Source organism: Kogia breviceps, chromosome 2 (genome assembly GCF_026419965.1).
Source record: "Kogia breviceps isolate mKogBre1 chromosome 2, mKogBre1 haplotype 1, whole genome shotgun sequence".
NCBI classification, from domain to species: Eukaryota; Metazoa; Chordata; class Mammalia; order Artiodactyla; family Physeteridae; genus Kogia; species Kogia breviceps.
In genome coordinates this window covers 104,906,741-104,918,993 of record NC_081311.1, presented here as the reverse complement: position 1 = coordinate 104,918,993, position 12,253 = coordinate 104,906,741, and the positions used below count along the sequence as shown (strand labels likewise).

Below are 12,253 nucleotides of genomic sequence, written 5' to 3'. Positions count from 1 at the left end.
TTTGCTATCCTCCCACCGCCACCTTCACCTCTCAATGCCTCTAGGGGCTGCTGCACTTCCAAGGAATCACTTCTGGATACTACACTGTCCAGAAAGAGAAAGATACTGTATGTCTCTTTCTTAGGAGAAAGGAAGCCTTTTTCCAGGGTCCCCCGGAAGACTTACCCTAATGTCTCCGTGGCCAGAATCGAGTTACATACTCAACCATAAATCAGTCATGGGCGAGAGGATTGGGAGGTCGATGATTGGTGTAGACTAATCAGAATCTACATGGGGTCTGCGGAACTGGGCATTAGGGAGAAATCTTAGCAAAGCTGCGGTTCTGTTTGTAAGAAAGTGGAAACAGACGACCAACAGTGAACACGACACAATAATATGCAATTTGCTTAACTGACTGTACAGAAACCTACATGTTATATGTATATCCCTATCTATCTATCTTTACATACAAAATAGGGACTTTGGCAAATTTATTTAAAAACTTAAGGGAAAATCAGGGAATTCCCTGGTGGTCCAGTGGTTAGGATTCTGCGTTACCACTGCTGAGGGCCCAGGTTCGATCCCTGGTCCAGAAACTAAGATCTTGAAAGCTGCGAGGTGTGGCCAAAAAAAACAAAAAAAACCAAGCAAAACAAAAAAGTTAAGGGAAAATTTTAAAATGTTACCAAGCAGCCCTTAAAAAGTGTATGGAAATAAGCATTTGATGATTTGATCTCAGTTGGAAAGGTCCAGGAATATGGGAAACATAATACTTGTTCTGAAATCTACATCCTTGTTGGGGCAACAAAAGAGCAAAGTAAAAAGCAATCTACTATATAAGCAAGTAAATTAATTTTTTTGCCCACTTGACCAACAGTTACTGGGTACTCACCCTGAACAAAGAACTGTGCCAATGGCTGTGGGAGATGCAAATATAAGGCACGGTCTCCTCCTCCTAAGAATTCTGCAGCTTCAAACACACACATAATGATGGGTTTGGCATATAAAAAGTGCCGCCAAAGATGACAGAACAAAGTGAATGGGAGCTCAGAGAAAGGAAACAGTCCTTCTGGTCTGGATGGTTAAGGAGCAGGTAGAGGATACACCATCTCTAGTGATACCCTTGAAAGACGGGGAGATTTTTAATCAGGGATGATGTTAAGGAGAAGGGAGGCGCTGGAAAATGGGAAGATGGGGAAAATGAGCATCCCAGGGTGGGGGGAAGGGGGGAGGGGCACAAAAGCACATGCGGCACAAGTGATGTGGGTTTGGGAAAGGCAGGTATCCTTACTGGATTCCTACGATAATCTCTTATCAACATGAAGCCATAAGTAACATCAAGCAAGTGCCAAGTCATACAAGGAGAGAGCAAGACAAGGACAGCTCCTAGGAAGAGAGACCTGAGCTGTCTGTGTAAGGAAAAATGTCCATGCGTGAGCAGGGTGGAGTAAACAGGGCAAGAGGTCTGGGGAGCTGGCCCAGTTTCGTGGTTTATAATCCCTAAATACCATTATTAAACAGAAACAGTTTCTTCAATGAATAAATTGCAACAACAACAAAAAGACATGGAGAGAGAATCTATTGATGAAGAGACCTAAAGGACATATCAATCTATTGTAATGTGTGGATTCTATTTGAATTGTGATTCAAAGTGTCAAACTAAAAAAATACTTTATGACGTTTATGAGACAGTTGAGTACCCAGTATTTGAAGATGTTAAGAGATTATTGTAACGTTTTAGGTACTGATTGTGGTTATATTTTTAAAACGAGGCCTTTTCTTTTGGAGGTATATTCTGAAATATTTATGGTTGATACGATGTCTGGGATTTCAGACATCAAGAAAATACAGGGAGTAGAGGAAAGGTATAGATGAAACAAGATTGGCCATGATTTGATAATTGTTGCGGGTTGGTGTTGAAGGTTCATCGTACTATTCTGCCTGTCTATGTTTGAAATTTGTCATAATAGAAAGTGTAAAGCGAACTATATTACGGTAGGATGTCTAGGACTGAATGTCCCTCGGGGAAGCTCCACCCACTGAGCTTGGTAGGCCCCGCCCCTTCGGCCCCGCCTCACCCGTCAGCTTCAGAACCGCCCCCTTAAGCCCCGCCCGTTTCAGCCCAGCTCTCCCGCCGTCTGCTCTCAGGGTATGCAGTTAATGGTGTGTTCCGACTTCCCCACGTCCGCTCGGGAATTCGTTGTGCTCAGACCCTATAAGTCGCTCTCTTTGTTCTTCCCCAGGCCGCAGAGTCTGCTCCGATCCCCCAGAACGGACCCACGGCCTCCAGACCTCCAGCAGCGGCCGCCCGGGTCCCCCCCCCCACGTCCCAGGGGAGTTTGGTCGCGTCCGGTCGTGACCCTGGGAGCGCGTCCGCGTCGTTATGGCGACGCTCGGGGAAGGTGGCGGCGCCCGCGGAATCCCGCCCGGGGACCCGCTCCGGGGTGAGCGGCCTGGGGCCGTGCAGGCAGCCTAAACCCCGGACGGGTGACCAGCCTCAAGTCAGCCTGGGTGGGGGGCGGAGGAGAGCTCGGGCTCAAAGGGTTAAACGAGGATGCGGGTGGCGCGTGGGTCTGGGTTCGACCCTGCTCTGGAGTAAAGGGGTGATGAGGGGAGCAGGCGTTTGTCAAGGGTGAGAGGGCCTGCCCCGTAGAGCATGGGGCCGCGAAACCGAGGATGCCCGGGGGCGGGGGGCGGAGGTCGGGGGAAGGGGGACAGTTCACCTTGTGGGTGAGTGACCTGGGATGGGAGCTTGGGTGACAACGGTTTAGCTATTGTGTCTCCCTGAAGTACAGGCAGGGAATGTGGGGGGAGGGGGCTGGAGAGAGAACCGGGGCGGGTGTTGAAGGGGTGGAGGGGTGGAGGGGAAGGAGGTGGGCGAGGTGAATCTTCAGCCAAGCTGGCGAGAGGGGATGGGCCGAGAGTGGAAAGGAGACGCTTCCTTCAGAAAGTGATTTTGTTCAGCGTCTCTTCAGTGTGGTCCGTGTATTTTGCTTGATGCTGTACTCTTTGGGGAATCTAAAGCTATGAGCCTTCTCAAAACAGAAAACCAAAGAACACACGTAAAGATCCACACGTGATTTTACGTAAATCTCAGGGGCTTCACAGAGCAGCCCTCAAGCTTAGAGACGCAGCTGTGGGAGATATAAAGATGTGTGGGATTTGTAAAGTGCCATCACAAGGCAATGTATTATTAATGCCAGAAGTAGTGGAGGCAGCAATTGCCAAAGAACGTTAAGGGACATTGGGGTCAGTGTGAACTTTATGAAGGTAAGCCTGGCAAAGGGTGTGACGGGACCGGCACCCTCGGTCCTAGGACAGAGCTCCTAGGAAAGCGCCCAGTGGCGGGGGAGGAGGTCTATGGCTCTCCACCTCCTCTCCCCAGAGAGGGGCCCAGGAAAGTGGCTCAAAAATGCTAGTGTCTCCCAATGTTGAAGGGTTTCATGGTCATGTCCATCTAAGAAATTGATTCGGAGAAATCTCAGAAAGAAAAGCCCTGTTTAACTGCTGACTTCAACATTTTCCAAACTTCATCAACTGTGAGAGCCTCAGGAAGCATCAGGGCTACATTTTGGGAAAAGCTCTTGAGAATTAAGGACCACGGAAGGGTTTTGAGCAATGGCACGGTGCTGGGTGCAATGTGTGACGCAAGGTGAATGGGACCGCCTGTGTGGGAATGGAGCGGCCGCGCGAGAGAGGAGAGGAGGCGGGGGGGGGGGGGGGGGGGGGGGGGAGGGCCCTGAGCCACAGTAAACCACACAGTGACAAGAAGTACATTTGTCAAGGGTTGAGAAAAACCAGTGTGCGGTTTCCTGTGGATGATTATACGACTACTGTTTTCTTCCCAGGAAATGACCTTTGGCTCTAAAAAGAAGGCTCCATTTTTCATGATAAAATGGCAGCGGTGAAAACCCCCAGCAAAGAAGTAAAGAATGCTGAAGAACCATGTCATGATGTATCGCCCCTCCTTTTGAGGAGCCTAGTGGAGGAACCCGAGAAACCCAAAGAAGTACCTAATCACCTCCTGGAATCAAGTAGGTGGTTAAGAAACAGATTTACTTTACAATTCACGTCTTCCCAGAGGATCCAAAGTCCAGAAAGCATAATGGACTGTTGACTGCTGATTTATCTGTATTGTTTTACAGGCTGGTAATAGGGTTCATCATTAAGAACAATGGTTCCATTTAGATCCATCCACTTCACTGGTCGACTTTTTTTAAAAAATATTTATTTATTTACTTTTTTGGCTGCGTCAGGCATTAGTTGCAGCACACGGGCTCCTCCGTTGTGGTGCTCGGGCTTCTCTCTAGTTGTGGTGCTTGGGCTCCAGAGCGCGTGAGGTCTGCCGTTTGCGACACGCGGGCCCTCCCGTTGAGACGCGTGAGCTCAGTGGTTGTGGTGCGCGGGCTTAGTTGCCTGGCCACATGTGGGATCTTGGTTCCCTTGGCGACAGATCAAACCCGCTTCCCCTGCATGGGAGCGTGGAGTCTTATCCACTGGACAGCCGGGGAAGTCCTGTAACTGGTAGACTTTCCTGGTGGAAATTGGTCGCCAAGCTCTGCCACCTCCACTCCCTCAAATATCTTTCCTCTGTGTCCCCACTTCATCCTCAGCAGGTCACCAGGACTACTGCAGGGCCCTCCTCCCTGGCCACACTCTTCACAGCCCTGGCATTGTCCTTCCTAGAGTCCATGCTGGCCCTGCCCCCATCCTGTTGGAATGCTCTCAGGGGATCCCCTTGTGTGCAGTCTCCGTGCTTGGCACTTGGCCCTCTTTGCCACCGACCTGCACCTGCCCGCCCAGGGCCCCTCCAGTCCCCCAGCTCCGGCCATGCCTGTTACTGCTGCTCCTTCAAGAATACTTGCATTTTACACCCGTTTGCCGTGCCCCACGCTCATCCCTTAGCCTGGAAAGCCTCCTAAATCCTGTAGCTGTTATGCACAAGGCTAATCATTGACCTACAGTCTTCTCACTGAATCTGTCATATCGTCGCGGCACCATCTATTTCCATTTTACTGTTGGGGAAGCCGAGGCGGCCCAGCTAAGCGGAGGGGTGGTGTTCAGCTGTTGCAGCCCAGTGTCCCACTCCCTACGTCCCACTAGCTTGCTTCCCACTTGCCACTCCAGGCCCATCACGAATGCTGGACATGCAGCGTTTGATGTGGCTCTGTTGTCACTGAAGAACACACTGAGTGCGAGTTAGTATACTTGACTGTTTCTGGGCATTAACAGAAAAATGCCCGTTTTACATCTATTTTGTGGCCCTGCAAACAAAATCTTCAGCATTAAAAAAAATTACCGAGGGGCTTCCCTGGGGGTCCAGTGGGTAAGACTCCACGCTCCCAGTGCAGGGGTCCGGGTTTGATCCCTGGCCAGGGAACTAGATCCCACATGCGTGCCACAACTAAGAAGCCCACATGCCACAAGTAAGACCCTGTGCAGCCAAAATAAAAATAAATAAATAAAATTTTAAAAAATTACCAAGTAATGTTCAATACTTAAAAGTAATTACCCATACTTACAAATTTACCAAATAAACTACAGAGATCATAATCCCCCTGAGACATCGCCCTTACCCCAGTCCAGCCCTTCAGTCTGGCGCACAGTTGCTGACGGTGACCATTCACCTGCGGAGGAGAAAAACACCAAATGTCTCACACCCACTGCAGATGGGTACGAAACACGGCGGGCGAAGGGTGGGGTCCGGGTGTCTGTGACTCACAAGATTTAGCGATAGCCAAAGAGGAAAGGTGGTCATTTGTAGGAAACTGGACAGGGCATTCATACCGCAGGAGGCAGTTTACTGGTTGGAACCAGGCCTGGGCTTGATTTTTACAAAATGGAAAGAATGGAGGGTTATAAACAAATGCCTGGCATGAAGCACGGAAGGCATGGAAAGGCTTGTGACCCAGTGTCTTCTCCACACATCTCAGTTCCCGCTGCGTGAAGAGCCGGGGCAAGTTTTGTAGACCTGGACTCTTCTGTGAGCTCAGCTGTCCTAACCTTGTTCTCAAAACTGGGAGCAAAGAAGGACACTCACATGACAAGAGCAGTTTGAGACTTTACCGTCCAGAGGCATAATTTTTCAGAGCCTTAGGATTACTCTGTGTTGCACTGTAATTCAGTTCAGAGGAAATCAAATAATAGCAGTTAAATACACAGTAATAAAATTAAACCCTTGATGTTTGGATTCTTTGAAGTGGATATTCATTACATAATAAGCAATTGCAGTGTTATACAGAGAAAACACAGGGTGTGTGCTCTTCACAAGCTTGTTTTATTATAGACTTGTATAAAATGTGTACAGAGCAAGTTATTTTAATAGATAATAAACGATAAATGTGAATTTGTATTGTGATGATAATATCTCCCAAGTGATGGATAAAAATAGACGGAGAAGCAGTCCAGTTCATGTGGAACAGTCATTCATCTTGTTGACGGCTGTATCCTCTGTCTGAAACTTTCGTATGCTTAAAATACCCTAGATTAAAGGGAGCTCATGTTGATAGGATCTTCTTTCATTTAACATATGTTTTTTTTTCTCAACTCATGGTATACTTATCTGCATTGTTTTTATAGAGGTTTATGCAAATCTTCTGAATAATAAGGTCATACAGGCAAAACCTGGCATATTGCATTTTGGAGGCTATCAAGTAGAAAAACAACACCAGCAGATACTGGTAGGTACTTTAAAAAAAATTTTTTTTTAATTTCATTGAAATATAGTTGATTTACAATGTTGTAATAGTTTCTGCTGTACAACACAGTGATTCAGTTATACATGTATAGACGTTCTTTTTCACATTCTTTTCCATTATGGTTTATCCCAGGACATTGAATATAGCTCCCTGTGCCACACAGTAGGACCTTGCTGTTTCTCTATATACTAGTTTGCATCTGCTAACCCCAAACTCCCAATCCATCCCTCCCCCACTCCTGGGTAGGTACTTTCTAAGTGGGATAATTAATCATAATAATGAAGTGACGTGAATGCTCCGCATTTATGTTACTCATTCATCTAAAGAGCAGCATAATCAGCAGGAGTGCAGATGTAAATTGGACCAGAAAGGTAGTTCTAGGATGAGAGATTTTAAAGTTGCGTCAGTGTCCTTGGACAGCTTTCCTCCCCCTGCCGAAGGCTCCTCCCAGCACCCTCTCCAAACCGGTGCCATTGCTGAGTGACCGTAGGGCCCAGGAACTGTGCTTTGCATCTCACGTGGTCCAGTTTAGTCTTTACACTAGCTTTGTGGAGGTCGTATTGTGGCTCTCTTTGTAGAGATGAGGAAACCCTGATTCCAGAAGGTTAAATACAATACTTGCCTCAACAACACAGGGACGGAGACAGAGTCACTCTTAGGCTGCCTGCCTCCCAACCAGTGAACTTTTTTTTTTTTTTTTTAGATTTATTTTATTTATTTATTTTTTGGCTGTGTTGGGTCTTGGTTGCTGCGCACAGGCTTTCTGTAGTTGCGGCGTGCAGGCTTCTCATTGCGGTGGCTTCTCTTGTTGCGGAGCACGGGCTCTAGGCGCGCAGGCTCAGTAGTTGTGGCGCACGGGCTTAGTTGCTCCATGGCATGTGGGATCTTCCCAGTCCAGGGCTCAAACCCGTGTCCCCTGCATTGGCAGGCGGGTTCTTAACCACTGCACCACCACGGAAGTCCCAACCAGTGCACTTTGGCTCCACGCCTCCACCACCAGAGAAGGGGGTGTCCCTTTCTTAGAAGGGCCCAGCAAAGGTTCCGTTTCGCCTGCTCAGGTCAGATGCCCAGGCCTAAATCGGTCACTGTGGCCAGAGACACTCTGGCCTGACCTGGGGCAGCATCTCCGCTGAAAGGGCTCCGGAAGGGACAGGTGAAAGGACGCACTGCGGAGTGGCTGAAGCTGTGGGGACAGCAGTCCACCGCAGAGCCACATGAGCCCAGCCTTGTCCAGACTGGGGAGGGCCCGGGGTGGCTTCAGCACTCCTAATCCACCACGAAAAGGGGGCCTGAGCATGAAAGCCGCTGCAGCGCCTCCGCGACCCCGCCGTGACGCTCCAAAGTCACACTGAGCAGGACGTCAGAACTACGGCAGCCGGCCACGGAGCTGCGCTAGACCGGGCTGCGGGCACGTGCTGGAGTGGGGCGCATAGGCGTGGGCTCTCTCGCGTTGGCCCTGAGGCTCCGGCTTTGTGGGTGGCGTCCTCTCCCACCGCAGGCTCCCCGCGTTTATGCGTAGTGCGTCCTTATAAGCCATGTCTTTCACTTCTTTATTTTTGTTTTCACATAGCGTCTTTTCTAAATTTTTTTAAATTTAATCTTTATTTTATATTGGAGTATAGTTGATTTACAATGTATTCGTTTCAGGCGTACAGCGAAGTGATTCAGTTATACACATAACGTATATCCACTCTTTTTTAGATTCTGTTCCCATATAGGTCATTACAGAGTATTGCGTAGAGTTCCCTGTGCTGTACAGTAGGTCCTTGTTGATTATTTTATATATAGTGTGTGTATATGTCAATCCCAAACTCCTCATTTATCTCTCCTGCCGAAACCGTGTCTTAAAGTGGATCATTTAGAGACGGAATTGCAGCTATCGTGTTAGACTCATTCTCAGAGTGAGGAAAATCGCTGGAGGAAACTGACAAATGGTAAAGCTGTCAGGAAGTGAGGTCAGGTTCTATCGGGCAGACCCCTGCCGACAGAGAGTGCAGCTTCCGTGAGTCCTTGCACATCTGAGAGGGCAGAGAGAGAAGAGATCAGGAGAGGGGCCTGTTAGGTGCCCAGTGCTTCCTCTTAGGAAAAGGGTCAGGATTTAAAACTGTGATAGGAACTCTACCCCTCAATCTGTAAGGACACATTCCTTAGAACACAGCATCAAAGACCAAGGTTAATCATTCATTTTGGAACTTGCTTTTCCTGGTTATTAGGTTTGCTATCTAGATGATGGTAGGGTAAACCTAAAATAATTATTGTTCATAATTACTCATTGTTTGCAATGAGTGAACAATTCACTACCCGTTTCCACCTGCCTCAGTCTCCTCATTCCTTTACCACCCAACCCCAACCTAGGCAGCCACTGATCCATCTTCTGTTGGTATAGATTTGCCTATTCTGGGCGTTTCACATAAGTGGAATCACACAACATGTGGTCTTTTGTGACTGGCTTCTTTCATTCAGCATGTTTTCCAGGCTCATTCAATTTGTAGCATGAATCAGTACTTCATTCCTTTTTATGGCCAAATAATATTCTGTTGTATGGCTTTATTACATTTTGTTTTGTTTTTTTAATTTAAAAAATCTTTTTATTGAGATATACTTGATTTACAATGCTGTGTTTGTTTCAGATGCACAGTAAAGTGATTCAATTGTACATATCTGTATAACTATATATATTCTTGTTTTACATTCTCTTCCACTAAGGGTTATTGCAAGGTATTGAGTATAGTTCCCTGTGCTATACAGTAGGTCCTTGTTGTTTAGCTATTTTATATATAGTGGTGTGTATCTTTTAATCCCAAACTTCTAATTTATCCCTCCCCCCACTTTTCTTCTTTGGTAACCATAAGTTTGTTTTCTATGTCTGTGAGTCTGTTTCTGTTTTGTAAATAAGTTCATTTGTATCAAATTTTAGATTCCACATATAAGTGATATCATATGATATTTGTCTTTCTTTCTCTGACTGACTTCACTTAGTATGATAATGTCTAGGTCCATCCATGTTGCTGCAAATGGCGTTATTTCATTCCTTTTTATGGCTGAGTAATATTCCATTGTATATATGGACCACATCTTCTTTATCCATTCCTCTGTCGATGGACATTTCCATGTCTTGGCTGTTGTAAAAAGTGTTGCTCTGAACATTGGAGTGCATGTATCTTTTCAAATTATGGCTTTCTCTGGATATATGCCCAGGAGTGGGATTGCTAGAGGATATGGAAGCTCTACTTTTAGTTTTTTAAGGAACCTTCATACGGTTCACATTTCATCTATTCATCAGTTGATGGACATTTGGATTTTGTCTTTGGGGCTGCTATGAATAATGTCATCATGGACATTCGTGTCCATGTTTTTGTGTGGACATGTTTTTAATTCTCTCAGATATGTATTAAGAAGTGGAATTGGGTTGTATGGTATGCTCATTTTCTGTGGCTGCCGTAACAAATTACCACGAATTTAGGGGCTTAGAAAACTAGAAACTTACTCTGGAGACCAGAGTCCAAAGTCAGGGTGTCAGCCGGACCTCGCTCCCTCCACGGGCTCTTGGGAGGGGTCTTTGCTTCTCTCTTACAGGTTGTGGTGGCTCTAGGTGTGCTTTGTGCTGAGGCTTCATGATCCTAAACCTTGGCCTCCATCTTCACATGGCTTCTCCTCTCACTCCTTTTGTCTTCTCTTCTGTCTCTAACAGGATACTTGTCATTGGACTTAGGTCCCATCCGGGTAATCCAGGATGATCTCATCTCAAGGTCCTTGACTTAATAGCATCTGCAACCAGTCTTTTCCCAAATAAGGTCACATTCACAAGTTCCAGTTATTAGGGTGTGGCTGTGTCTTTTTGAGTTCACCATTCAACTCACTGTTGTTCTATTTGCATTTCCTTAATCACGAATGATGTCGAGCATCTTTTCATGAGCTTCCTGGTCGCACTGCACCAAAGGCTTGTGGTGGAGAAGCCACTTGGGCTAGCCCGAGAGCAAAGTGAGAGGTGGGGAGCCGACACCCAGTGTCGAGCGTCTTTTCATGAGCTTCCTGGTCGCACTGCACCAAAGGCTTGTGGTGGAGAAGCCACTTGGGCTAGCCCGAGAGCAAAGTGAGAGGTGGGGAGCTGACACCCAGGGCATAGAGGGGGACGAGGAGAGAGGCTCAGGGGGCAAGCGCATGGCATATTTGGAGACCAGTGTGAGGTCTGCTTTACCCAGATTGTAGGCGTTTTGGAGGGAGGTAAAAGCTTCATTCTGCTGAAGAACAGAGGCCGTCTCTGTCTTTTGTATAACACAATGCCTAACACACACAAGGCACTCAGCAAACACTTGTCAAGATATTGAATTCACTTTACTGGAAGAGAATGACTTGGTAGAGACTCATGAATTCCAAGTAAATACAGGCTAGAGTCTAAATAATCACACTGCTTCTATCAGACATTGAAACAAACAGAAATGGATACAAAATTATTTCATCTTAGTAACATTCTGGGAGAGCCAGCCTCCTGTTTCTATCAGCAAACTTAAGCAGAAGCCTAAGGGAATTACCTTGAGACTCTTGCCAAAAATCCAACTCTGCCTTTATCTTGGTTTTGTTGCAGGAAACTGTGTAAATTACCCAAGAATGGAATGATTGAATGTGTGTTTAAAACGACAATAAATTGTTCATTAACATTTGAGATTGATCCAGATCTGGTTAAAGGCTTTAAAGCCTTTAAAGCCTTTTCGATTCATATCGAAATCAATCTTTCGATTTAAAAGTTGAAATAATGGTTCCCACTTTTCTCAAAACCAAGACCTCTTAAAATCCCTTTCCCTCTGCGGAAAGACTTTGTCTGGGAAACTATATTTATTAAGGAAATAATTAATCAGTTTTCCCATGAGACAGCCAGTGTTACTGTGGCCAGCCCCAGACAAAGCTGTCAGCCTCTACAGCCTTATCTTAGGCAGAGCAGCATTCCCTTCAGGCTTTCTGCAATAATTGTATTAGTTTTCAGGTCCCTGTTGCAGCATTCAGAGACACCCCTGCCCCAGAATCTTGCTTCTCAAACTGGGGCCACGAATCCCAATGGCTTCTAGTCAGTGTGCGACGGTGGGGACTTGAAGCTACAGTGTAAACAAACATGGTGCATCCTTCTGGAGCATCAATTTTACTCTCCCATTTTGCAGAAATGCAGTATAGAGCAAAATTTTAGAGCAAAATCCGTTACCAACCTGAATTTTAAGGTAAAACTGTTACCGACCAGGGTTCTTGGACCCCGTAATCGGTAGAAATTCATAGGCGGCCAGAGGGGACGTTCAGGCAAGGCTTTACTGGGGCCCTTGCTGCAGCAAGGGGAGCGGAAACAAGTGGCAGGTTCCCTGTTCCCTTGCTGGCTCCCCGAGGCGGGGCGGGCTGGTTCCTTACCTGGGGTGCGGCTGGGGGCAGGTCCAGGGCTCGGGCCTGAGGGGTGGCCTCGGTTCTCTGCGCACCCCCTTGGTGGGCTGTGTGCGGGCATCCCACAGCAGGGCCCTGCTTTTGCTCCCGGCTCCTCAGAAGGGGCAGTTGGGTTTGTGGTCTTTTTGTATCTTGTTGTCCAGAATTTGCCCCGG

General features: G+C 47.0%; 1 protein-coding gene across 2 annotated transcripts in view; it reads left to right on the top strand.

The window, feature by feature from the left end:
- Positions 1-2,250: 2,250 nt before the first annotated feature.
- CFAP221 (cilia and flagella associated protein 221) overlaps positions 2,251-12,253 on the top strand; it is a 72,967-nt gene continuing 62,964 nt past the window's right edge. Inside the window, exons 1-3 of one of the 2 annotated variants that reach the window (XM_059054916.2) lie at positions 2,251-2,423; positions 3,828-4,013; positions 6,559-6,659. In XM_059054916.2, coding sequence (XP_058910899.1) covers positions 3,875-4,013; positions 6,559-6,659 — 240 coding nt within the window. In that variant the 5' untranslated portion in view covers positions 2,251-2,423; positions 3,828-3,874. Of the gene's footprint in view, positions 2,424-3,827; positions 4,014-6,558; positions 6,660-12,253 lie in introns of those variants that run through there. The other variant, XM_067025903.1, reaches the window with a different exon arrangement.